Here is a 27,419-nt window from a genome sequence, read left to right as displayed (position 1 = left end):
TGATAGTATGTATGACTGAAAAACCTGATTATGTCAGCTATTGTTCTACTGTATTAGCTTCTTTGGGTCCTATGAACTCATGAAATATAACAAAACGCTGTATTGTCTAAACTCTTCTGAATATATGGCTAGCGATCACATAACTCCTTTTGTCTTAGTCTATGCCTGTCAAAGAAGAATTCTCTGGTGTCTTTTTTGTTTTGTTTTGTTTTATTTTTTAATTTTTATTATTTATTTATTTATTTATTTATTTATTTTTTCAATATATGAAATTTATTGTCAAATTGGTTTCCATACAACACCCAGTGCTCATCCCAAAAGATGCCCTCTTCAATACCCATCACCCACGCTCCCCTCCCTCCCACCGTCCATTAAGCTAGTGATTCAAAAACTTCCCATTAAGAAAAGCTCAGGCCCAGGTGACTTCACCACTAAATTCTATCAAACCTGAAGAAGTAATATCAGTCTTTCATAAAAATCTTCCAAAAAAATAGAAGAGGAAGGAACACTTCCCAAATCAGTTGGTATATAGGTCACTAGTTATATCCTCATACCCAAAACAAAGACCTCACAAGGAAAGAAAACAACAGGTCAGCATCTCTTACGAATATATATGTAAAAATCCTCAAAGACATATTAGCAAATTGAATCTAGCAATATATACAAAGGATTATAACCCAGGATCAGGTGAGATCTCAAGAATGCAAGGTTAGTTTAACTTCCAAAAATCAATTCACGTAGTATCTCAATAGAATAAACAACAAAATGATACCATCTCAATGGATACAGGAAAAACATTTGATAAAACCCAACACCTTTTCGTGATAAAGGAAAAAAAATTCAACAAACTAGAAGGCAACTTGCTCAATCTGATGAAGGGTATCTGTAAAAACCCCACGGTTGACATCATACTTACTGGTGGAGATTGAATGAATTTTCCCTAAGATCTAGAACAAGCCAAGGATGTCCAAACTTGCCATTTCGACTTAATATTGTGCTGGAAATTTTAGCCAGGTCAGTTAGGCAAGATGAAGAAATAAAAAGCCATCCAGATTGGAAAGGAAGAAGTAAAACTACCTCTATTCGTAGATCACATAAACTTATATCTAAAAACAAAAACAAAAACAAACAAACCCAAGGAATTCACAAACATTATTAGAACTAATAAACAAGTTCAGCAAGGTTGCAGGATAGAAGATCAATATACAAAAATATACATGTTATACACCTGAAACTAATATAACCCTGTAGGTTAACTATTATTCAATTAAAAAAATGCAAGACTTTACACCCAAAACTACAAAATATTAATCAAAGAAATTAAAGAAGACCTTAACAAATGGCAAGACATTCTATGTTGATGGCTCAAAAGACTTAATATTGTTAATACTTTCTAGACTGATCTACATGAACTATTATCCAGCCACAGAAAAGGAGTGACACATGCTACAGCAAAAACATGGATGGGCCTTGAAAATATCATCCTAAGTAAAACAAACCAGCAATAAAAGACCCTATAGTATACGATTTTATTTCTAGGAGATGTTCAAAACAGGCACATTTTTAGAGCCAGAAAGTAAATTGGTGGTGGACTCGGGAGGACATAAGATGGAACAGAAGTGCTCACTAAGAGATCTAGAATTTTTGGGGGGGGGTGCAGAGAGACATAAATTTGCTAAAATTAGAGTGTGGTGATGGTCACATGGCCTTGTGAAAATATAAGCAAACTTTGAATTGTATACTTGAAGTGGGTGAATATAGCGTGTGAACTGTATCTCAGTAAAGCTGTTAAAAATGTGGTAGAAAGTAGAGAGTCCTAGTGGGCATCAGTGGGAGCCAAATTCTTATTTTTTATATCAGGGAATAAATAGATATCTAGAATTGATCGATTTAAAACTAGTGATAGATTAGTAGGATACTGGCACAAAAACAGACACTCAGATCGATGGAACAGAATAGAGGACCCAGACATGGACCCACAAACGTATGGCCAACTAATCTTTGACAAAGCAGGAAAGAATATCCAATGGAATAAAGACTGTCTCTTCAGCAAATGGTCCTGGGAAAACTGGACAGCGACATGCAGAAGAATGAACCTGGACCACTTTCCTACACCAAACACAAAAATAAACCCAAAATGGATGAAGGACCTGAATGTGAGACAGGAAACGATCAAAACCCTAGAGGAGAAAGCAGGAAAAAACCTCTTTGACCTCAGCTGCAGCAACTTCTTCCTCAATACGTCTCCAGAGGCAAGGGAAACAAAAACAAAAATAAACTATTGGGACCTCATCAAAATAAAAAGCTTCTGCACAGCGAAGGAAACAATCAGCAAAACTAAAAGGCAACTGACAGAATGGGAGAAGATATTTGCAAATGACATATCAGATAAAGGGTTAGTGTCCAAAATCTATAAAGAACTTATCAAACTCAACACCCCAAAACCAAATAATCCAGTGAAGAAATGGGCAGAAGATTAGTAGGAAATAGAGAAGCAGTTCCCAGAACTAAATTTAGAAATAGGCAAAAATAAGATAAGATAAAGTAAAATAAAATAAATTAAATTAAAATAAGATAAAATAATAAAGCAAAACAAAACAAAACAAAATGTGTCTGAAAAGGGAGACGGGGTATGGGAAGGACTGGAGCTGGGAAATGTTGGTTTTCATTTTGAAGTCTATATTATCTATACAGTAAAACCTTTGCGAGCATAATTTGTTCTGGAAACATACTTGTAATCCAAAGCACTCGTGTATCAAAGCGAATTTCAAAACCCATTGGCTCAGTTGTGATCATGTGACGTTCGACGTCATGTGCTACTTGCTTTACAAGACATGGCTCTTTTATCAAGTTAAAAATTATTAGAAATGTTTGCTTGTCTTGTGGAACCCTCGCAGAGCAAGTTACTTGCAGCCCAAGGTTTTACTGTATTTTAAAAATGTGCAAGTGTCAGTTGAAATTATCAGGAGACTACAGAAACACACATACACATAAAATTAGTGAATAAGACAATTCTTTCCATGCTGTAGACCCTATCCATTCTTTAGGACCCCAGTTAGCTTCTTCTCAACCACCCCCCAACACTAGGCATGCTGTAGAGTTCTCTCACTGTGTAAATGAATGGACTGCTCTTGGAGCTGGTTCTAACCTGTCGGGTCTTTATTTAACTTTGCAAAATGGTGTCGTTTGGCCAGTGTGATGGTTTTGATTAGTCGTTCATTTGCTCATTCTTTCATCGAACGTACGTATTTCTTTAGTACCCCTCACCGTCCTAGGAAGTGGGGACACTCTGGCGAAAAGGACACCTGTTCCCAAGGAGCTCTCACCCTCTCACGAAGACACAGCAGTCACTAGACAAGTACAAGGTGATGTACATAAAGAAGGGCACTCTAGGAGCACATGGGAGGGGGAACCAAGGACCTTGAAAGCCAAGTAGGTCTTCCTGGAGATGGTGACATTGAAATTGGTGTCTGAAGGAGGAATAGAGGCTAGCCTGGTGAAGGGGATCCAGGAAGGGAAATGGCAGGCTTGGGAGAATGAAATCGCTGCCATGTAGAAGGCAAAAGAGGCGAGTAGGGAAATGTGGACAGAATGATGGACCCCCAAGGATGTCCATGTCCTAATCCTCAGCAGAGGGGACTCTACAATGTGAGTTAATTAAGGCCCTCAAGATGGGGAGGTTATCCTGGATTATCCAAGTGGGCTCAATATAATCATAGGAGTTCTTATAAGGAAAAGAGGGAGGCGTTAAGACCCATTTATGATTTCTGATCTCCAGAACTGTAAGATAATAAATTAGTGTTGTTTCAAGCCTCCAGGTTTGTAGTAATTCATTACAGCAGCGAAAGGAAACTAATGCTGGGAAGCAAGCTGGAGAAATAGGGAGGGACGGGAGGAGGAAGTTCCCTGTGAGACACATTAAGGAGTTTGGACTTTCTTCTCAGGGCAATCAGAGGCCGTGAAGAGCAGGGTGAGACCTGTGTTTCAGAAAGATTGCTCCGGCCCAAGTAAGGTGGGGTGGGGCGGGGTGGGGGTGCGGCGAGAGATGGGTGGGTGGCAGGGCAAGGTCTCTCCAGGACCCTGCCAGTGTCCTCAGGACTCTACCGTGTCCCACCCTGGATGGTCCCTTCTCTGGTGATAATCCCCTGGTGTTCGTTTCCAAGGACCCTGATTTCTGTATGTTAGCAAATACTGAGTACTGCCTCGTGAACTTGGGGTCTAGAGAAGAGAGACTGCCGGATGCAAAGAGTGGAAGGTCACGGGGCAGGTGCAGCCTTGGCTCCAAGATGAGTTTGTCTTTTTCTTCTTCTTTTTTTCAATCTTTGTTTATTTTTGAGAGCGTGAGTGGGGGAGGGGCAGAGAGAGAGGGAGACACAGGATCTGAAGCAGGCTCCAGGTTCTGAGCTGTCAGCACAGAGCCTGATGCGGGGATTAAACGTATGAACCACAAGATCATGACCTGAGCTGAAGTTGGACACTTAAGTGACTGAGCCACCCAGGCACCCCTAAGATGAGTTTTTCTCACCTTGATTTTCCACATCTTTCAGGGGGTCCACGCCTGGAGACAGGATAAAAAACATGGGTGTGGCTGGTCCTGATTCCTCAAACGAGGCCGCAAAGTCTGGCGTTCTTCCTGCCACGTACTTGCTTCCCAACTTCTCTTCAACAAAATCTCTGCCAGAAAAGAAGTGCATGTGTATGTCAGTCACAAAATAGCAAACACTTGAGAAATGGAGGCGTATAGACATGGAAGGATGCACTCAAGGTCATGGGCGTGGTAGTCACAGAGGTGAGACCAACTTCCAGGTGCCTCATTGTTAAGTCAACATGCACAACCATGGCTGGCCTGCTGTCCTAGATCAGGGCTCTTTCTGAATCCTCATACATCCAGGCCACTGTCACCTTCTCTGTGAAGCTTGGATGTCCCGTGACATCACTACCATCCATTGGAACGCCACCAAGATCAATGCTTTCAGAAAGCTTGCAGGCAGCTGGACCCTCCACACTCCATATCCCTGTGGTCTTCTGTCTCGGTCCTCTATCTCAGCTCAAGATGCAAGGCCATCTGCTTTCCTGTGCTGTCATACTCTATCAATGTCTATTTCCTTTCATCCTACTCCACTCGTCAATGTTCCTTTCCACACTGCCCTGTCTTCTGCCGAACAAACCTTTCACCTGCAACCACTTGGTTGACCATCTGGCCCAACTCTTGGCCTTAACTCTTCCCCAAGGACACTGCTTCCTTGTAGTCTCCACAGTGGGGTTCATTCTCCTACCTCTGACCTATATCTCAGGACGGTGAGGTGGGATCATGGTTCTCCTCACTGATGATTACTCTTTGCAAACCATGACTTCTCCATTCTCAAGGCTCCGTGGACTCTCCATTCTCCATGCTGCATCACCACATCCCCTGCACATTGACGTCATCTACTGTTCCACTTGTCGCTCTACCCTGAACACTTGGCTCACGGACCTTCTCTCCACCAGCCTGAGTGACATCAACATCCACATGGATAATCTTCCAGTTCCTCTGTCTTCATTTTTTCCTCAATTCAGCCACCTGGTTTTATGGCCACATTTTATCCTGTCATTACTGAAGGACTTTGTCTACATCTGAAACCTTCAATGGAAACATTCCACTCTCTGCCAAAAACCTTCCGTCAGTGATTTAGCAACTGACCCTTATTCCACCTGTTCCTTCCCTGTGTTGGTGCCACCACAAATGGAGGATTTTCAGCACTGTGGCTTCTCTGTTTTGTTTCTTAACCACCCCTTACGCTCTTCTCCTCTTTCCTATCCAGTGTAGACTCCATGGCCTATAACCTTGAAAAAAACTAAAAAATGTCTTGGGGTATAATTGATAGCATAACATTTGTCTATTTTAAGTGTAGTATTCAATAATTGTTAATAAGTTTACTGAATTGTACAGCCTTCACCATAATCCAGAATTAGAACACTTTCATCATGCCAATACGATTACTGCCCACCTCAAGAATTCTTGTTCCCACCACCCAGCCCCAGGCTGTGCTCCAGACTAACTTAACTCTGAATCTACACCTGGGTGGTTGGACGTTGCCACAGGGAACCATTGATGAAGACAGGTGCCATTGTAAATACATGATCTTAACTAGGTGGGCTCTCAATGCTGCTCAGAATTCTTTGGGTTTCCCTGGTGGGTCTTCTCTCCCACTTGTCACAGATTCTATTTCAAACTCTGCGCCCTTCTCAAGTCTCTAACCCTGCCACCTCCTCTCACGCACAGACTCAACTGATGAACACAGACGTCATTAGACACAGTTCTCAATTTTCCACCATCATCCTACCACCTCAGCTAAAGGCACAAATATCGCTGTCTCCCTTCTTTGCGGTCGGAGAGACGTTCTTCCTGCTATGGGTGATCCTTCTAGCTCTTCTCTGGGTACCATCATCTCCCAGCACAACAGATGTGACCAGCAGCCTTCTCAATGCTGATATGGATGGGCTCACCTCTTTCCAAGTTGTCCACTTAGCTATTAAGAAAATACATGGCAGACACAGGGCAACAGGCCTTACTGGATTTTGGATGTTGGTACCAAGACCCCTGTGACTAGAAACACATGACCTTTGTGCTCAGCTCTGCCAATCTGGCCACGTCAAGACTGCTCCACGCCCAGCCTGGGGCTCCCCACTGTCCCCTGTCCCGTACCGTATGGCGTAGGTCATCCGGTCAGGCCGCATGACTCTCATCATACAGAGGCGCTGCAGGGCTGTCTTGTCCTTCCACTCCTGTGGAAACTTCTCCTTCTCAGGACATTCCGATTCCACAAACTTCTTCCAACTCTTGGCGGATCCCTCAATGTCTCGATCCAGATTACAGAATTCTTCCATTGATGAAAGTGCCTGTGACATTTTGGAGGATCTTGCTGTGAAATACAGTTTCTCCAGAAAGCTATAGTTTTCATTGCGTTGGGGGCGGGGGGAAGGTGTCAAGGAATGAGATACGAGTATAGACGTAATTCTGTCTCGTTCATACTCGCGTCTGGAATCTTGGATCTTCCCCCCAGGTAAGCTCAAGGAAAAGGAGGTGTTTTGATCAAGTCGCCTCAGCAAACTGTACTAATAGTGTGCAGGGGTTAGCAAATAAAGTGGATTATTATCAGTAGCACATTGAACTGCACCTTCCTGCAGGGTATTGATTGGGAAGAGGGACAAGAAAAGATACCAGGACTTTGCTGTTCACGGAGCCCAGACATTTCAAGTCTCTGACTCCTTCCTTTTATCTCAATACTCATTCTGCTGGCAACTCAAGTTCTCTCTCAAGGTGCCTCTAGATACTGACTTTGTGTGAATGCCAACACTGAAATTTCCCTGAGTTGCCTGCTTCCAATAAGGACTAAGTCCAAATACGCAACTTAGTAATCAAACGTTTTCATCTAGCGTTTCCTTCCGATCCATCCGGGGAACCGGGTGTCCTTCTTCCCTCCTACTCTGTCCAAGAGTATCAGTGCCCAACCCTGGAACTGTGCCGGACTCATTCCCAACTCAACTCTTTGTCTACACTACTTTCATCATGCGAGAGATCCTTGATCTCTCCTCCCCCAAATTCCACTCCTTCCTTTTCTTGTGCTGGTCACGATTAGCATGTGGTAAGATCCTACAGGTTGTTACAGTCCTGTTCATAATCAGCAACCTCTCTCAGGTACCTCCTCTCTCACAGAGAAACACAGAGCCTTCCCATCCTTCTTGCGTGGGCTACTTGGAACTACTCACAGTGTTGAAATCTTTAACAAAGGGTCTGATTCAAGGTTCAGATGTTTGGTAGCTGACAGCTTTAAAGCCTTATCCACTCCCCTGCCACCACCCCACACCTTCTTCTTCTCCTCCACATCCAGGCAAGCTGATAAGTAAGTCTTGGTACTCCCTCCTCGGGTGCTGGAGGGAAGCCGAACCCTGTAAACCCCTGCTCACATACAGAAATACTCACCCCTGCCCCAACCTTAAACTACTAAAAATAATAATAATAATAATAATAATAATAATAATAATAATAATAAATAAATAAATAAAACAAAAAAACCAAAAACCAAAGTGGTCTCCTTCCTTGGCTCTCTCAAGCCATTTTCAAATTTGGTTTTTAACGTTTATTCATTTTTGAGAGAGAGACAGAGAGAGAGCAAGTGTGTGAGCGGGGGAGGAGCAGAGTGAGAGGGAGACACAGAATCCGAAGCAGGCTCCAGGCTCTGAGCTGTCAGCACAGAGCCCGACGTGGGGCTCGAACCCACAGACCATAAGATCATGACCTCGGCCGAAGTTGGATGCTTAACCGACTGAGCCACCCAGATGCCATGTGAGTAATACATTTTTTAATACTCTCTTGGTATGTGCGTGGCATCATCAGTCTTGATGTCAAAACCAAATTTTGGGTGGTGGTTCATCCCATCCCATTCCTTGAGAATGCCCACATAAACATTAGTCACTTGGACACTTTTCTGCAGTTCTTTCCATTATTACTTGACTCTGCTTGTACATTTGGTCTCTTCCATGAGATTAAAAGGTAGAGTATGTCCAAAGCATCTACCACAATGCCATGAATTTTAAGTATCCCAATACCTTCTTGCTATTTGAATTCATCTGTTTGTCCATCCATCCATCCATCCATTCAACATTTATTGAATGCTTCATGCCAGGCACTTGGGGGTACAAAGGTAAAAAAAAAAAAAAAGGACACATGCCTTCAAGGAACTTGCAGTCCTAAGTTAAGGAGAAAGGACAGATGAGGGAGGCCTTCAGATGTAAGTAGAATTCAGTTGGGCAGAGATGGAGGGAGAGAAAAGGGAAGGGCATTTAATGGGGTGGGGTCAACGAGAGTCAAAGTCTGGAAAGGGGAGGGGGGGGCCTGTCAGAAAGCAGTGTGCCAGCAGCAGAGGGGTCTTACGGGTGACCCGGGGCAGGTGAAGCTAGAGAAGGACATAGACCCTTAGTCTGGGCTTGCCAAGTCTCATTTCCCATGTGGACGAACACAGGTCCTGTCTTCACGTGCCCTTTCACACGGGCTCTGTGTCCCCCCCCAACCCCTGCCCCACTTGACCTTGGCCACTAAGCAGGGGGTGCATGTCACTCTATTGAGAGGTGGGGGCCAGGGGGAGTGGTGTGTAGCACGGGGAAGGGGGAGCCAGGAGTGGAAGGCTCTGGTCCCAGCACCACCGCCCCACAAGCCTCTTGCGACTCAGAGACTGCGGGCTTTGATTTTCCCACTTGGATAATGAGGCCATGCAATACCGTTGCTCACATTTTAATGTAGAAACGAGTGCTTTGAAGACAGTAACGCCCTCCCTGCTGCTTCCTTGGGGTTCCTGCAGTTACTGAATCCCCCTACCTGGCTTACTTGCCTGTCACTCCCGCAAGACTGTGAGTTCCCTGCGGGCAAGGACTTTCTTAGGCATCTCCGAAAGCCTTGGAACTAGCAGGCTGCCTGGCGCTTAGCAAGTGCTCAATTAATAAAGTTTGACATCTGGGCCGCCAGCAGGAGGGCTCTTGACAGGCTGCGAAAAGCTGCTGCTACTGTAATTACTTCTCTCTGGGCTGAGGAACCGACTCCCATCTTCTTACAGCTTCACCCCTGCTCCCAGCTGGCATCAACATTAACCCTTCTGCGGGCCCGTTACCCCCTCGGGCGATACCACAAAACTGAGCACATTATGCCCTGATCAGCGTTCCCAGCTGCCATGACTGGGTCTGAAATACGCTTTCTTGAGGCTCTGGGTTGAGCACAATTGCAACATTTAATCTTCCAAATGAGGCAAAGGGATTTCTAGCCTTCTAATAAGCTAAATGGAAATGACTAATTAACCTAATTACATTGGGCTGTGCAGCAAAATACAACTGTGCAAATTGGCGTCCAGAGTGGAAGGGAGAGGTCCTTTCAGACTCTGACAAAGGCGTGCATCATCGAAGAGATTTTATAATGGAGAAAGGGACGTGCCATTACCTTCCGGCTCAGCATTTGGTGAGACTTAAAACATCCTCACAAAGGATAATCATAAAAGGAGTCTTTTATCTCAAAGAGTTCGCTCATTACCTGATTATTAGTTCTTCTGGGGAAACAAGGCAAGCGACCTTCCTCATCAGATAGAACTAAAAACTTTTGTTTGGTAAGTCATATCCTATGCAGTTGTATTTATGTCTTCAGGCTAACATTCAACCCAACACTTAAAAGGAGCGCTGATCAAAGGCTTTGGTGATGTGTACTACGCATCATATTTTGTTCCACCTGCTGACATCCTGCCCCGTGCTTGAGCGGGACGGGGGTGGCCTTTTACTGCCCTACCTAACGCAACTCAGAGAACGAGAGAGAAAGCTAAGCGCTCATTTGTAAAAGGCTTTGACCAGCCAGACGAGCTTAGCCCACACAACCAAACGGAGAAGCAAAGCGGAGCAAACAATCCGTCTTGTGGAAAGAGAAACGGAACTGGGTGGCACAGGAGCTTTCGAGTTGAGTAACGTCAAGTGAAAGTGGTAGGGTGTGCTTTCGAGTCATTTATTCTTTATGACTTTTGCTGCGGAGGGCTTTGTGGCGTAGCACAGGGAAAGGCAAGCTGGACTGGAATTCCAGACTCACAATTCCTCAAGGTTTCACCTTCAGTGAACAAGTTCCATCAGGCACGATGCCCATCAACCACAGCAATATATACACCCCACAGCCGGGTAATTAATAATCATAACTATTATGGGGTGAGCTGTGTTCCCCAGAAAGATGGGCTGAAGGGCTAACTTCCCAGACTTGTGTGTGACCTTATAGTTGGAGGTAGGGTCTTTGCAGGTGTGATCAAAATGAGATGAGGTCACCAGGGTGGGCCCTAACCTAGTACAACTGGTGTTCTTAGGACAGAAGATGTCAAGACACACAAAGGGAAGATGACATGTGAAGGCCGTGGGGATGGACTGAGGCCGCCACAAGCCAAGGAATACCCGGAGCCACTGGAAGCTGGAAAAGGCAAAGAAGGATCCTCTCCTAGAGACTCTGGAGGGACCATGACGCCGCTGACATTTTAATTCCAGACTTCCCGATTCCAGAACTGCGAGAGGACCCAGGGTGTAGTACTTTGTGATAGCAGCTCTAGGAAACTAATGCCATGGCCATAACCATAACTATAATCACAAGTACCTTCTGTTTACTGACCATTTACTATCTGTTCAACGGAGCCCTAGGAGGTGGGTATTATAATAGCCATTTTGCAGATAAGGAAAGAAAGGTTCAGAGGAATGAGATCATATGCCAGAGGCCACACACACTCCAACTAGAACTTGAACCCAGGAATGTCTGGCTCCAGAGCCTGTGTTAAACAGTCCATCATTACTCCGGTTCTGCAAATGGGCTCATTCAGAACTGATTTCCAGAATTTATTCCCTCCATAAGGGCAGCAGACTATGAGTGGGTATTCTCAGCCCTGGGGCCACACTGTCCATCAAGGTAGTCAATGGAGCCAATGAAGTGTGGCTCATGTGATTGAGGAATTGCATTTTTTAATCGCACTTAATTTTAATTATTTTTTTTTTTAAGTTTATTTACTTAAGTAAACTTTACACCCAATGTAGGGCTCGAACTCATGACCCGGAGATCAAAAGTCTCATGCTTTTCCTGCTGGGCTATTTCAGCTGCCCCAATTTTAATTATTTTTAAATTTAAGTTCAGAAGCTGGAACTTGGCTTTAGTAATTTGGAAAACTTTTAAGTACGTTCTGAACAACTTAGGTCAATATTGTAAATCTAAGTTTTGTGAACTCTAAATATGTATCCAGTGCTTGCAATGAAAAGTTAACATCTGAATTGAAATGAGCTGTACGTGGGGCTCCTGAGTGGCTCAGTCGATTAAGTGTCCAACTTTGGCTCAGGTCATGATCTTGCGGTCTGTGAGTTTGAGCCCTGCATCATACTCTGTGCTGACAGCTCAGAGCCTGGAGCCCACTTCAAATTCTGTGTCTCCCTCTCTGTCTGTCCCTTCCCTGCTCATGCTCTTTTTTTTCTCTCTTTCTCTCTCTCAAAAATAAAGATTAAAAAAAAAAAAGAATGAGCTGTATGTGTAAAAACTACACACCAGAATTCAATGACTTGATAGAAAAACAAAAAATATTTCATGAACAGTTTTTATAACAACTACCTATGCAAATGGTATTTTGGCTACCCTAGGTTTTTCTCCACAAATCTCTGCATTTATTATGATTTTTCTTAGAAATCTTGGAACTTTGTTATTTTGGTTATTGTTGTGAATGGAGTTCTTCATTACTTCTTTTCCAGTATATTATTCCTCTTCTTATCTGCCAGACAGGGTCCAGAATGACAAATGCAGTTAATAAATGAAAATCACTCACACCTTTGCTGTTGAGGTCAGGGATCAGCAGACTATAGCTTGCAGACCCAATCTGGCCCACCGCCTGTCTTTGTAAATAAAGTTTTATTGGCACTCAGCCATTTCCGCTTATTTACACATCGCGTGTGACTTTGGCAGAGCTGAGTAGTTGTGACTGAGTCTGGCCCTCAAACCATAAATATTTACTGTGTGACCCTGTACAGAAAAAGTTTGATGGGGGCACCTGGGTGGCGCAGTCGGTTAAGCGTCCGACTTCAGCCAGGTCACGATCTCGCGGTCTGTGAGTTCGAGCCCCGCGTCGGGCTCTGGGCTGATGGCTCGGAGCCTGGAGCCTGTTTCAGATTCTGTGTCTCCCTCTCTCTCTGCCCCTCCCCTGCTCATGCTCTGTCTCAAAAAACAAACAAAAAAAAAAAAAGTTAAAAAAAAAAAAAAGTTTGATGAATCCTGATTTAGATACAGCCCTCAAGATGATTCAAAGAATACCTGTGGACTCTGAAAAAGAAGTTAGAAAAATTTTTTGGGCAAAGAAAGGCAGCATGAGTGAAATTAGCCTCGAATTTCCTAAGATGGTTCCTTCGAAGAGGAGAGTGTGTGTATAAATATTACGTTCTGGGCTTCTGTTATAAAATGAATCCACTTGGATGGCTCTCAGGGGAATTATGCTCCGTGAACAAGCCAGTCCGCCAAGGTTACATGCTGTAGGATTCCATTTACATAACGTCCTTGGGAGGACAAAATTGTACAAGCGGAGAACAGATTAGTGGTTGCCATGCGTGAGGCAGTAGGGGAGGGATCAGGTTGTTGTGGTCATAAAGGGCAGCGTAGGGGTCCCTACAGTGATGGAATTTTCTGTACCTTGACCGGGGTGGTGGTACCTTGGTGGTACCTTGACCGGGGTTCTGTACCTTGACCGGGGTGAATCTTCACATGTGAAACATACATACATACACACACACACACACACACACACACACACACACACACACACACACAAATGCATAAAAAATTAGTGAGATCAGACTCAGATTAGTGGATTGTATCAATGGAGATTTCCTGGGTGTATGTTCCAAGATAGGAATGCAAGATGTTGCCATGGAGGGATGCAGGGTATGAAGGATATTTCTATTATTTCTTATACTTGCATGTGAATTCATATCATCTCAACATTTTAAAAAACTTAATAAAAAATGTAAAGAGCAAGAGAACCACTCCCGTCACTTGACAGTCCTTTGTTCTATGAACTGTGTATAACATGCAACAAACATGGATAATCACAAAGAGGATTAATTTCGTGTAGATGCCAGTGTCCCCAAAGCACCAGCACCTGCTGTGTGTAAGCATCCAGGTGTGGACCCGACGGCTGCCTACATGGATGGTGGCCCGGACCCTGCAGGGGGAAACTGCTCAGTCAATGTCACTGCTCAGCATCATATCACACACCCATCGTGTCACATCAATGCAGGCATGGTCCCTACAACAAGGAGCTTATACTTTGTGATCTTTTCATGGAATAACGTTCATAGAATCCCAACCACACTCAGCTGCGTAACATGGAAAGAAAACATGCTTTGCGTTAAATGTGAATAAAGAACATCGATGTCCCGGGTGAACGTGAGAATAAAATGCATTTCTCAGGTGCTCAATAAATGTGAGCTATTATGAACCGGTAGGAATCCCAGCCTGGGATGCATCCCCCACTGAGTTAGGACCCGCATGGATGTGCCTGAACAGAGCCCTGGCAGGTGTCTGGTTCCTGGGAGCCCTGTTGGAGCACCCCCACACGGCCTGAGGGCCCCACAGAGGAGTCCGCGGTCCAGCCCTCAGTGCCAGCAGGTGAAAGGCAGCTTGGCTGAGGCAGGGAAGCTCCTGGATCTTCCTGTCGCCCCACATCCTGAGGGCAGAGCCCTGAACCAGCGTGCACCTGTTCCACTGACAGCCTTCCCAGCAGGCCCGGGAAGGGTGAGCTCTGCTGTGGGGGGCCAGGTGAAGGCACGCACCCGTGTTTAACCCCCAAGGAGCACCGTGCCGACTTCATGGGGACAAGTGTCAGGGGAGAAACTCCAAGAGCTGAGAACTTGACTTTTTTCAAGGGGTCTTTTCTACTGACCTTTATGCCACCCCAGGCCTGATGGGAGAGGAAGCCCACGGGACTGGTGACGCCTGTCTGCCCCGGAGATCGAAGCAGGAAATCCAGCGTGGCCACACTCACTTCCCCGCTCGTGAGGAGGATCTGCAAGGCGGAAGAACGATACCACGATGCTTTAGGGGTGCTGGTCACAGAGTTCTGGAGATCTGGGGGTTCACACTCGGTGTAATCATCGCTGCTTTGAACCCTAGAGCGTGCTCATCAGTGTTGGTTGTTTTAAAGAAGGTGGAGTGCTGGGCACCTGGGGTGGGGGGGGGGGTCAGTCGGTTAAGCGTCTGACTCTCTAACTTGGCTCAGGTCATGATCTCACGGTTTGTGGGGTCGAGTCCCGCATGGGGCTCTGTGCGGGCAGCGTGAAGCCTGCTGGGGATTCTCTCGCTCCCTGTCTTTCTATCCCTCCCCTGCTCGCTCTCTCAAAATAAACAAAAATAAACGTTCAAGAGGGTGGAGTGAAAGAAAGTGGGTTATCTGCGCAAATCACTTCTGGGTATGTGTATATTCACCCACCAACATCAGGGTGACATAAATGCACACAGTGAGTGACCAGGTACCTTGATTAGCAAGCGTTCTATCAGTCCTAAATGCCACGGAGCACATCTCTGCGATCTGAGAAGATGACACATATAAGTGACATGCCTGAGGAGGATGTCACATACGGACACATGCAAGAGAGAAATGCACGAATGAATCAATAATGCTAAAGGGGTTGCAGAATAGGGGAGTGACCAGCAAGCAGGGCAGTGGGATTAATTTGATGAAACCTTTTTATTCTTCTCTTTCTCCTCCTCCTTTTTTTTTTTTTTTTTTTGAGAGAGAGAGAGAGAGAGCAAGAGAGAGAATGTGAGCAGGGGAGAGGCAGAGAGAGAGGAAGAGAGAGAATCCCGAGCAGGCTCCATGCTGTCAGCACAGAGCCCAATGCAGGTCTTGATCTTATGACCGTGAGATCATGACCTGAGCCGAAATCAAGAGTTGGATGCTCAACTGACTGAGCCACCCAGGTGCCCCTTTCATTTTTTGAAGTAATCTCTACACCCAATGTGGGGCTCAAACTCATGACCCCAAGATCAAGAGTCACACGTTCCACTGACTGAGCCAGCCAGGTGCCCCAAGTTCTTCTGATGACACCACATGCTTCTGGGCTGGAGAGGGAATACAGAGGGTGACAGGGACGGGCCACACTAACACTCCCCCGTGGATTCAGGCTTTGGAACATGCAAACAGAGTGCCCAGAAATCATCATAGCATATCTGGTGTTTAGAATTGGAAGAGGCCTTCGAGATAATCTAAGCGTGTTCCCAGTTAACTTACGGAAAAAATTCCCAAACCTAAATGATTAGAGGGATAAGTGCGAGGAAATAAATTCTCGTGGCTTTTTGATGTTGAGAGTAAGTGGAAGACAAGGTTTTCTTATTAACACTGGAAGTCCCTGATGCCCCCCAAGCCCTTGAGAATCAGAGTTCTTAAGGACCTTTTCAAGGCCAAATCTGCTATGGCTATGGAAAGACATTTGCAATTTCTTTTTTTTTTTTAATTTTTTTTTTCAACGTTTTTTTATTTTTATTTTTATTTTTTATTTTTGGGACAGAGAGAGACAGAGCATGAACGGGGGAGGGGCAGAGAGAGAGGGAGACACAGAATCGGAAACAGGCTCCAGGCTCCGAGCCATCAGCCCAGAGCCTGACGCGGGGCTCGAACTCCCGGACCGCGAGATCGTGACCTGGCTGAAGTCGGACGCTTAACCGACTGCGCCACCCAGGCGCCCCGACATTTGCAATTTCTTTAAAAAAAATTTTTTTTAACGTTTATTTATTTTTGAGACAGAGAGAGACAGAGCATGAGCAGGGAAGGGGCAGAGAGAGAGGGAGACACAGAATGTGAAGCAGGCTCCAGGCTCTGAGCTGTCAGCACAGAGCCCGATGCGGGGCTTGAACTCACAAACCGTGAGATCATGCCCTGAGCCGAAGTCAGACGCTTAACCGACTGAGCCACCCAGGCGCCCCGACATTTGCAATTTCTTATTCTGAGGGAAGGGTGGGGCATGAAACTCACATCCCTAAAGGTAAATAAATAATGAGGGATGCTCTACATTTCTTCTAGCATCTCAAAAAGTATCTAGTTTTTGGTATGGCCGTTGAGTTCCATTTTTAGTGCCAGCTTGGGTTGATGGCTAGTGGCCGGCTGGAGGACAATGTGGAGGAGGATCCTAGGTCATCCAAGGTAAACGAGTACAACGGTTGATTAGGCATGTTTGCCGTGAGTGTGACAATGGTGAGGCAGCATGCACGCGCCATATTGGACCTTCTTGTCCGATGCCTCTGCGTAGAGCCTAATAGTCTTCACGTTCTATGGGAAGCGAAGTGAAAAGAGCAAACTTTCTTTACACCTGCTGGTTGGGCACTGGAAAATGACGTGTTTTCTGGAAACTTCTTGATTCTACCTTTACCTGAAAGGTAAGCTGGGCAAGGTAGGTCAGCTTATCACACTCGAAGAGCCCACGTGTGGTGTACTGGTATACGGAGAAGGTGATGCTGTCTATCAGATTGGTCACACGCGCCTTGAGGCTCTGGTCCGGAGCAGCCTTCTCCACAGCCTTCTGGAAGACGATGCTGAAGGCCTGGGGGCAGGAGGTTGGACACTGGTAATTTACATAGCTCTCTGTATACGTAACTAGTAGACTCACCTGTGAAGAATACTGTAATTTGCCAGCCTCAGAAATGTTTTCCCAGCATATCCTGCCAAGAAGGGACCGTGGTTGGTGCACCTGGGTGGCTCAGTCGGTTAAGCGGCCGACTTCGGCTCAGGTCACGATCTCGTGGTCCGTGAGTTCGAGCCCCGCGTCGGGCTCCGTGCTGACGGCTCAGAGCCTGGAGCCTGTTTCAGATTCTGTATCTCCCTCTCTCTCTGACCCTCCCCCGTTCATGCTCTGTCTCTCTCTGTCTCAAAAATAAATAAACATTAAAAAAAAATTTTTTTTTTTAAAAGAAGGGACCGTAGCAACAAGACAACATTCTATTAGCTCTTTTCTTAGTTTGCTCGTATGAATTGTTACATTGCCATGATGTGGGCAAAGCTATGAGGCATACACACAAGAGCCTACAGTTCTGACCAATGAAAAGTGACTATCCAGGAACCAAAATAATTAAATTAGATCCAGTAAGTTCTGTTGGATAACCACCCCCACAAATGGGTAAGCACGGTCAACAATAACCAGCTGGGATTAGTGATACTATCCAGTAAATTCCAGAATTCCTGATGGTAGAACCAAAATGGGTTGGACAAATCTGTTGTCTTAAAGAGACTCTTGTACATAATAGGTACTCAGAATATTTTAAAATTAATTATTTTTCCTTTTGGTAATGATCAGAATCTCATGTGCTGTTTTTCTTCCTATTAAGTCTGCAGTCATTTGGAGAATCCTTTTACACACCCTTTATTTCTTCATAGACCCTTCCTGAATCAGAGAGCAGGGTGCGAGGCCTGCTTTGGCTATGTCTTCTGAACATCAAGGGTCTCTTAAGAAATACAAATGATATGAATCAATTTTTCATGGTTTACACATATACAGCATTTATACAAATCAATATTAGGAATGCTGCACTTTATGATATGCATAGAATGAGTCATTAAAGAAAATAAAAATCAAGATATAATCAGGCCTTTCCAATTCGTGGCTATGCAGATTTCCAGTCTTTACTCTATTGCCCTTTGGTGGCTTCAAAAAAGAAGAAGAAGAAAAAAAAGGAGTCTTGGGTCTTTCCAACACCAGGTATTTAAACCTCAGTGGAAACCATATAAAATTTGCATCTCGAGATTTCCTCAGTTGCAAAATGGGGGGGAAAATAGGACCTCCTATTTTTCAAAGTTCCATGGTGTTTCTTGTTAAGGAAACCCCTGCAGACTCCCTTCTTCATTCAGTTTTGATGATCCTAGCAAAATCTTCTGACTGCCTTCAACCCAATCCACGGTGATGTGTGCCCACACCTGGTAGGCTGGAGATTAGCTCAGTGGAGGTGGGTCATGTCCCCCAGGTCCACACAGAGAAATCTGGACAACTTATACTGGCGAGTGAGTCTGCAGAGACTGAGTGTATAGCTTTCCCCAGGGCGTTACTGTGCCTTCTTTTCCCTAAATCTATCTTTATTGAAATGATAGTGATCAGTAAAGAATCTCCAGCTACTAAGTTTAGACAAGGTGGTTCACGAGTCAGAAAAAAGACCTAAAGAAAATGCAAAGACTTAGGTACGCTTAGCATTTTCTTTACGTTCAGCTAAGTTGGGCTCCCTTTTCCGTTCCATCCTAAAGGGGACTCCCATCCTCCTGACTTCCAGGAAGAAGCCAGCGCTGGGCTGACCTTTGCTTGTACGACCCCCTCCTGGAGGTCATCTGTTGTGCACACAGTCTCATGGCTGGCTCTAACCACCCTGTCACTCTTCTAGGGCCCCTGTCCATGGCCTTGTGCCTTAGATAGGTTTCACCTTGGGGGCGCCTGGGTGGCTCAGTCAGTTAAGCGTCCGACTTCGGCTCAGGTCATGATCTCATGGTTTGTGAGTTTGAGCCCCATGTCGGGATTTTGCTGACAGCTCGGAGCCTGGAGACTGCTTTGGATTCTGCGTCTCCCTGTCTCTGCCCCTCCCCCGCTTGCACCCTCTCTCTCTCTCTCTCTCTCTCTCTCTCTCTCTCTCAAAAGTAAATAAAAACATTTAAAAATTAAAAAATATATGTTTCACCTTGTCCTTTCTACCAGATTGTGGGCACACTGAGGATGGAAGTCAGTCCTTAGCAACCCAGAATCCAGCCCAGCTCTTCACGTATGATAGGCATTCAAAAGATCTGTTAATGGATGACTGTGTCCCACTAGTGCCCTAAAGAGCTTGGGCAAAGCATGAGAGATGCTCCAGACCGAGGGTCTCAAACTCAGATGCCCCAGGGGCCAGGTGTGTGAGACCAAACGGGGACGAGGGGAAGGAACGTGGCCAGAGGGAGGCAGAAGCTGATCCTGGAGGAGCCATCCATCCCCGTAGCTCCAGCCAACTTCTACTGTGTGGAAGGAATGGGGGCTCAGTACTGAAATCCAACACACTTTCACGGGAAGCCAGGCATCTGGATTAGTGGTTGTCCTGACTCTTGGATCTTCACCACCAAGGAGGGTGAAAAGCCCTCTGAAAATAGGTCAACAGGCCTTCGGTTTGAGATCAGAGCTCTGTGCTCTTTGCTTCTGTCTGATTCTTCCCTTCCCCACCTCTCTGAGCAAGGTCCCTCCTCCCTGCACAGAAGACACGAAACAGAGGGACATAGGCCTTCCAGCCAGCGGTCTTATCTTTCTCAGGACCCCCTGGCCCTCGGCCAGTGAAGCCTCATTAACCCTCTCTTAGCCTTTGGCTGAGTTCTGGAGAAAAATGACAACGCACCCCCGTTCCATCTTAACCTTGGTACGAGCTTCCCAGCTTTTTCAAAACTGGCTCTTGAAGAGTGTCTGGTTGTGTAAAAGCCAAGAGACACATTTGGACATATTCCTGCTCAGAGCCATTTGGGAAACAGGGATCTGTGGCTGGAGCAGCGACCGTAAAACCCAACCTCAGACAAAAGCCAAGATCGTGGAGACCCCAGGGATTGGTTTTTCTTCCCATCGCACAAGGTTTCTAAGTATACTGTTGTTTCAGTCCCTCTGAAGACCTTCTTATCATTAAGCATTTAAATCTGCTCTCGATGATCAAGCTGGTTGGCAAGTCTTAATAACAGTATGGGGGCCAAATGCCTCCCCCCCCCCCAAAAAAAAACAGTGCTTCTATGACAACACAAGCCTCGATCAGGGTGTTATTGCTGCAAAACAACTTTCCCCATGTTTCCGAACACATCTTTTCTTGGGTTTCATTTGATTTCTTTTCAGCCACTCTCAGAACTGGGGAGCCCTCTTACAGCTATTCTGCTTACCATGCTAACTCTTATGCTGTCTTGAAACATCTCGTAATTCTTTCATCGTTTGCTTTGACCTGAATACGAGGCCAAGCATTAGATTGCTTTTAAGTGCATCAAATATAAACACAATTCCTTTCGTCTGCAGAGACTCTGAGTTGAGGGAAGGGGACCCGGAAATGGTAAAATGCCATCCGCCATTGAATGAGCCCCAGGGACTGGAGACCTCCTGATGTCTTACCTGCTCACCTCCGACCCCACACCTTGACCTCCATCAAGTGTTCCCCTTCGCAGAATGAGGTGTAAGCTCTGACTGTGTGTGTGTGTGTGTGTGTGTGTGTGCGTGCGTGCGTGTGTGTCCATCCTCTGTCTGTTAGGTCGAACCACAGAGGTTGTTCAGAAATGCTGCACTATCCCTAATGTGTCTTCAACTGCGCATACCCTACGGGAGAAAGACTTTCATCGATTCACTTAAAATTTATAGGGCTTTATTTTTTCATGAGTAAGTTAAGAGCAGTCAGCACTTACAATGTGCTAACACCTTTGGTGTTAGAAGTATTTCGGCAACCATAAAGCAGTCGCCTGGAGGAACTTAGGGTAGCGGGGAAACTAATTGAAGGCTGGACTGACGCCATTCCTTGGTCTTAACCCCTATGAAAGACACGCGCACCTGTGATCGTCCCTATCGTATTTTAAGCTCTTTTGGGGGGCAGTGGGGGGCCACTTCTGATATTTCTTGGTTCTCTTCCTTGCCTTCAGTAAGCTTAGCACCCACTGTGTTGCCTGAGTGAGTGAGGCTGGGACAGCCCCTGATCCTGTGGGAATAAGCCGTGAGTCCTGAGTGACCCAGTTAAAGAGATGAGGACTGTAAGGTGGGTCTGAAGGTACCGTCACAGGTCCCCCGGATTTGATCTGATAGACCTGCCGTAGCCCACGGAGCCCGCGGGTAAGCCCTCCCGGACAGCTGGGTGGCTGTATGACCAGGTTTACGCAAAGCCCCGCAGGTGTAGGTCACCTTGAGAGAAAACTGGTACATCGGATGGATCTTGCTGAGGTCATTCATGATGAAGTAGAGCAGGGAGGCCCGGGCGGCTGCGGGCCGGTAGTGTTCGCGGGCCTCGTTGATTTTCACTTCCGTCACCCTGGCCTCCTGGACCTGGTAGGGAAAGAAATAGCGGTCCGTTGTTCACACCAACCCGTCAGCCTGGCCTCTCTGTGTCCACACACACCGTGTCTGTGTGTGGGGCAGGTGGGTCTGGGTGGGGATAGCAGCTAGAAGGTGAGGAAGCTGCTGTGGTTTTTTTTTTTTTTTAAGTGTTTATTCACTTTTTTTTTTTTCAACTTTTTTTTTTTTTTTTTTTTTAATTTATTTTTGGGACAGAGAGAGACAGAGCACGAACGGGGGAGGGGCAGAGAGAGAGAGGGAGACACAGAATCGGAAACAGGCTCCAGGCTCCGAGCCATCAGCCCAGAGCCCGACGCGGGGCTCGAACTCACGGACCGCGAGATCGTGACCTGGCTGAAGTCGGACGCTTAACCGACTGCGCCACCCAGGCGCCCCCTGCTGGTGTTTTTTTAAAGTGCATCTTTCTGGTTTGTTTCTTTATTTTATTTAAAAAAAAATTTTTTTTTTAATGTTTATTTATTTTTGAGAGAGACAGATCTCGAGCAGGGGAGGGGCAGAGAGAGAGGGAGACACAGAATCTGAAGCAGGCTCCAGGCTCTGAGCTGTCCACGTAGAGCCTGAGGCGGGGTTTGAACCCATGAACCATGCATGAAATCATGACCTGAGCCAAAGTTGGATGCTCACCTGACTGAGCCACCCAGGCGCCCCTGCTGTGTGTGCTTTTTTTTTTTTTTTTAATAGAGCATCAGTGAGAAAGGAGGTGATCTTTCACAAGCATGAGAATACATACACATACACACACACATGCATATATTACTTGAAAATAAACCAGTTTTACAGGCAGTGAAAGTCCAGTGAAAACAGCATAAATTGAATTTTGTTTTAATTTTTATGAAAGAGTTCATATGTAAATTCACAAAGAGGATCTCTCCTTTTAGTAAAAAAAACCCTTAATTCCCGTATAGTTAACACAGAGCGTGATATTAGTTTCAGGCGTACAATACAGTGACTCAACCCTTCCATATATCACCCGGCGCCCATCAAGATAAGTGTGCTGTTGGCCCCATCACCTACTGTCCCCCCACCCCCACCTCCCCTCTGGTGACCGTCAGTCTGTTCTCTACAGTCAAGAGGCTGTTTCTTGGCTTGTCTCTCTTTTTTGTTTCATTTTTTAAAACGCCACATATGAGCGCGATCATAGGGTATTTATCTGTCTCTGATCATTTCCCTTAGCATTCAAGTCTCTAGATCCATCTAGGTTGAAAGAGGATCTCTTTCAATGGAATAGTTTATTATCAGAAAATTTCTTATCACAGGTAAAAATGAGGAAACAGACCCAAGTGTCAGAGAGGGAGTCTGAAAGAAGAGGCCACTAAATACAAGCCTCAGTATGACCTGCCTTATGCTCCAGACGAGTGAAACTAATGATAATTTCTGAGAATCTCACAGAAAAAAAAAAACAAACAAACCACAACGATCCTTTTCAAAGATCAGCTTGCAATAAACAATTACAAACTTCAGAAGGAAGTGTTACCAAGGGGGAAAATGAGAATCTACTCCCCCCAAATTCCCAGGAGGATTAGCATCCCAAGAGCTGAAGATCCCTGAACAATCTATAACTCACCATTAACTATTTCAGTTTAAAAGCAGTAGAGCTGAAGAAAAACATAAAATCGGGACATTAGAAAGAGGAACAGCTATTACCTGGAAAAAAAAATGAACTCACTAGGACTTTTTAAGTAATTCAGTTATTTAAATGAAAAACCCAGTGCACAGGTTAAATAATGGACCAGTGCTGGAAGGAGAAGATGAAAACTAGAAGACAGATCTGAGGAAATTGGAACAAAGGTAGCTCAGAGAGAAAAGAAAAAGATGAAAAATATGTATGAGGTTGTGATACTTGGCAGACAGAAAGAGAAGATTCAAAATACATTTAACAGAGATACAGGACAGAGAGAACGAGGGAGAAGCAACACTTGGAGGCATAATGGTTGAGAATTTTCCAATCCGGTGAAAGACCAGAGCTTTTAGAAGAAGCAGTCAATGTCAAAGAAAGTTTACTATCCACAGACCCTTGAAGAAATAATTATTTGCCTCAACTAGAAGATTACATCAAAAGGGGGAAATGAGATCTGAGAATTTCTTAAATATGTGGTTAATCTAAATAACAAGGGCTATAAAAAATGACCACCATAGGGGCGCCTGGGGGGCTCTGTCAGTTGAGCATCCGACTACGGCTTAGGTCATGATCTCGTGGTTTGTGGGTTCGAGCCCCGCATGGGGCTCTGCACTGATGGCTTGGAGCCTGGAGCCTGCTTCAGATTCTGTGTCTCCCTCTCTCTCTCTGTCCCTCCCCCACTCACACTGTGTCTCTCTCTGTCTCTTGAAAATAAATAAATGTGGGGCGCCTGGGTGGCGCAGTCGGTTAAGCGTCCGACTTCAGCCAGGTCACGATCTCGCGGTCCGTGAGTTCGAGCCCCGCGTCAGGCTCTGGGCTGATGGCTCGGAGCCTGGAGCCTGTTTCCGATTCTGTGTCTCCCTCTCTCTCTCTGCCCCTCCCCCGTTCATGCTCTGTCTCTCTGTCCCAAAAATAAAATAAAAAATGTTGAAAAAAAATTAAAAAAAAAAAAAAAAAAAAAAAAAAGAAAATAAATAAATGTTAAAAAAAAAAAAGAAAATAGATAAATGTTAAAAAAATGACCATCATAGGAAAAGGAAGTCGAAGGTAGAACTAAAATATTATAAAACAGTAACAGAAGATGGAAAAGGATGATCAAAGTATTCTAAAGTCCTTATATTGTCTTGGGAGAGGCTATATATCCCTTTATATTAGACTTTGTTAAATCAGTATATATATTGTTAAGTCATATAAAATGAAATATAATTTTCATATATAAATGAAACAAGGTTAATCAATAAAATAAATTAACTTTTTTTTTAAAGTTTATTTTGAGAGAGACAGAGCAAGAGAGAGTGTGTGCACATGAGTGGGGGGGGGGGTCAGATAGAGAGAATCCCAAGCAGGCTCCATATGGACAGTGCAGAGCCCCACATGGGGCTCAATCTCATGAAATGTGAGATCATGACCTGAGCCGAGATCAAGAGTCAGATCTCTACTGAAGTGACTGAACCACCCAGGTATCCCCAAAGTAAATTAACTTTAAAATCAGGAAAGGATAAAGATGAGAATGATGAAAAATCAAGACGGGAGAAAAAAAACAAATAAGCGTGTTTAATAGAAAACACAAATGAAGGCAGTAGAAAGAAATTCACTCTGTTGATAATGTTAATAAACGTAAATCGGTTAAATTCAGTAGCTAAAGACAAAGCTTTTCGGAAGGGGGTGGACTGAACAAAAACAGCTACTCAGAATGGTGTTATCACAGATCCATCCTTTTCAAGCTCACCTGGGTTCCTAATGCTGTCCACTAATTATATTTCCTGAATTAACTTTTACTCTTATTTCAGTAAACCTTCATTCCTCTCCCCAAACTGCCTGCCTCACTACCACTCCTTCACTCTCCGCAGGTGAATGTGACTCATGCTTTCACCATCTATAGAGAGACCATCAGGAAGGAATTTCCTTAATTTCTGCCTCTCCTCTGATTCCTTGAAGTTTCTGTCTCCTTACCTGAGTTTCCTGGATGAATCCATGGACCATGGATCTCATTTCTAGACTCATGCTTGCCCCCAACCCCTATCACTTTGGAACTAGCTCTCCATCTTTCCAAAGACAAGTTCATCATCTGTGACCTGAATTAGATTTCCTCTGACTTTCTCATGTACCCCGCTACATTAATTGTTCCTTCTTTTTCCTGTAAATTCACCTTCTCTTATCAACTGCGGCTTTTACTTTACAAACCAGGCATCCTCCCACCTCCGGTGAAGATCTTACCGCACCCAATCTTTCCCGTCTCACGGGACCCATGTCTCCTTTAAGTCGCAATCCTTTCTCTCTCTGCCATTTCAGTTTGGCTTCTTTCAAGGGTAGCTTATATTCTCTTTCCCTTTTTCTGATCCCATTTGCTCTCATTCTAATTCAGTCTGGCTTCTGCTTCCATGACACCACTGAAACCATTCTCTGCAAGATCACTGATGACTCCTTTCTGCAAAGTTCAGTGGCCACATCCCAGCCATACCTTGAGTCCTCAGCATCATTCAACATCACCGGCACACCCTCTTGAGATGCTTTCTTTTACAATCCCTTATTTTCCTGCTTTTCTTCCCATCTGTCTGCTCTATTCCACAGTCGACATGTTCTGTATTTCTCCTAAAACGTCTGAGGATTCTTCTCAATGCTCTATTCTTCAGTCTCCTCACTGCACACACATCTCCCCCATGACTTCCTCTGCTCTCAGTTTCAATGATCAACTACTTGTTGATGACTCTTAGCACCAACCAAGGTCATTTATCTGGAAACTCAAGGAAGGGACCTACATGAATGGCCCAAAGGCGTTCCAAACTCAACACAACACAAACGAAACGAATAATGTCTTCTCATCCCCAGATCCATTTCTGCTCTCATCTTTCAGTTATTGGCATCAATGCCTATCTAGGTGTTTATTCCTGGAATCTGAGATGTTTCCTGGGCTAAAACTTTACCCATATATCACCATGTGTGAGCTGGGTTCTGTCCCCCCAGGCCCCATCTCTCCTACCCAAGACAGGGGGACTTGTACACAATTACTATACAAACTCTGCACTCCCTTTTCTAGAGATATGGAGGCCACAGAGAACCAGGAGTGGAACCTGGTGGCCACACCGTGGCCACAGAGACAATGTGAACCTGGACCTTCCTGCTCTCAGGCTCCCATTCCAACTTCATTTTTTTGTCTGTTACCCCAGTGTGGGCATGAGCTGGTCTACCTACACCACCCGTCATCACCTCTCATTTTTCCTACCCTGTCCCGACCCATAACAACGGCTTTGATATGTGGAGAAATCCCAATAATCTGACCAACAGTGCCTTCCCTCAGAGGTGTCCTGTTACAGACTCATTTATCCTGCTCAGAACCAGTATCTTCATTGCTCCTCTGATCCAACAGCAGGGCTGTGGATGAAAAAGAGCCTGTATAGTTTCAGCAGCCTCCCCGCAAAGGGCGAGGGGCTCGGATGCCCTCAAATCCTGTCCTTCCGTCTCCCACAGGGGGGAATAAAAGCCTTCCAGACAATGTGAGGTAAAGGAAGGAAGCTAGAGACCGCAGAGTTTCCCGGGATGATAGCCGTTTTTGAGAGCTGGCCTTCCTGAGCAGCCACCGAAGCTGCTTGCATTGCAATCAGACTTTCGAGACTTTTGCCGGCTGGCGGGCTTTCTCAGGGAGCAACCGTGAGCCAGCCAGTGCTCACGGCACACAGGGGTGCGATTCCTTAGCCTCAGGGCAAGTGTGCAAACTCTCAGCAGGCATAGAGTTCACGCTCGCCAAATGTCTGTGGAGCCGAGGGGTCAAACTCCTTGCCCAGAAGTCGGGAACTCCCTGATGCACGGCGTGAGGTGGTGATCTCAGGAATCCTGCCCGCCTTGACTTTCTGGAAGGAATGTGGGAACCTACCAACGCTACCTGGGAACGCTGCCAGGCAGTTTTACCTTCTTCTCGACTTCCGCGGCCGTCTGCTTGGTGGTCTCCAGGTTCTCCACTAAGGCTGTGTCCCCCAGGAAGTTCCCAGATGCTGAAGACAGGCGAGAAAGCAGGTTGTCTTCTAGTGTTTTCAGGGTGATTTTGAACCCGTTCTGTTGCTTGGTGAGATCTGACTGCAAACACAAAGCAAGGGGGAGTCAGCAGCGAGCACGATGTGGGGCTCGAACTCACGAACTGTGAGGTCATGACCCAAGCCGAAGTCAGACGCTCAACTGGCCGAGCCACCCAGGGGCCCCTGAGGTACCTTCTTAA

The 27,419-nt window shown here is 45.4% G+C and overlaps 1 protein-coding gene across 1 annotated transcript in view; it reads right to left on the bottom strand.

Moving 5' to 3' along the window:
* The window catches only part of DNAH9 (dynein axonemal heavy chain 9), a 337,407-nt gene that overhangs the window by 52,081 nt on the left and 257,907 nt on the right, over positions 1–27,419 (bottom strand). The window contains exons 56-61 of the mRNA XM_058704720.1: positions 27,116–27,280; positions 21,421–21,561; positions 16,936–17,106; positions 14,454–14,576; positions 6,686–6,879; positions 4,526–4,674 (exon numbers count right to left, since the gene is read on the bottom strand). Of these exons, the coding sequence (XP_058560703.1) occupies positions 4,526–4,674; positions 6,686–6,879; positions 14,454–14,576; positions 16,936–17,106; positions 21,421–21,561; positions 27,116–27,280 (943 nt within the window). The remainder of the gene's footprint in view (positions 1–4,525; positions 4,675–6,685; positions 6,880–14,453; positions 14,577–16,935; positions 17,107–21,420; positions 21,562–27,115; positions 27,281–27,419) is intronic.

Source organism: Neofelis nebulosa, chromosome 16 (assembly GCF_028018385.1).
Source record: "Neofelis nebulosa isolate mNeoNeb1 chromosome 16, mNeoNeb1.pri, whole genome shotgun sequence".
NCBI classification, from domain to species: Eukaryota; Metazoa; Chordata; class Mammalia; order Carnivora; family Felidae; genus Neofelis; species Neofelis nebulosa.
Note: the sequence above shows the minus strand (reverse complement) of the source record. Positions and strands in the feature narration are given on the sequence as shown.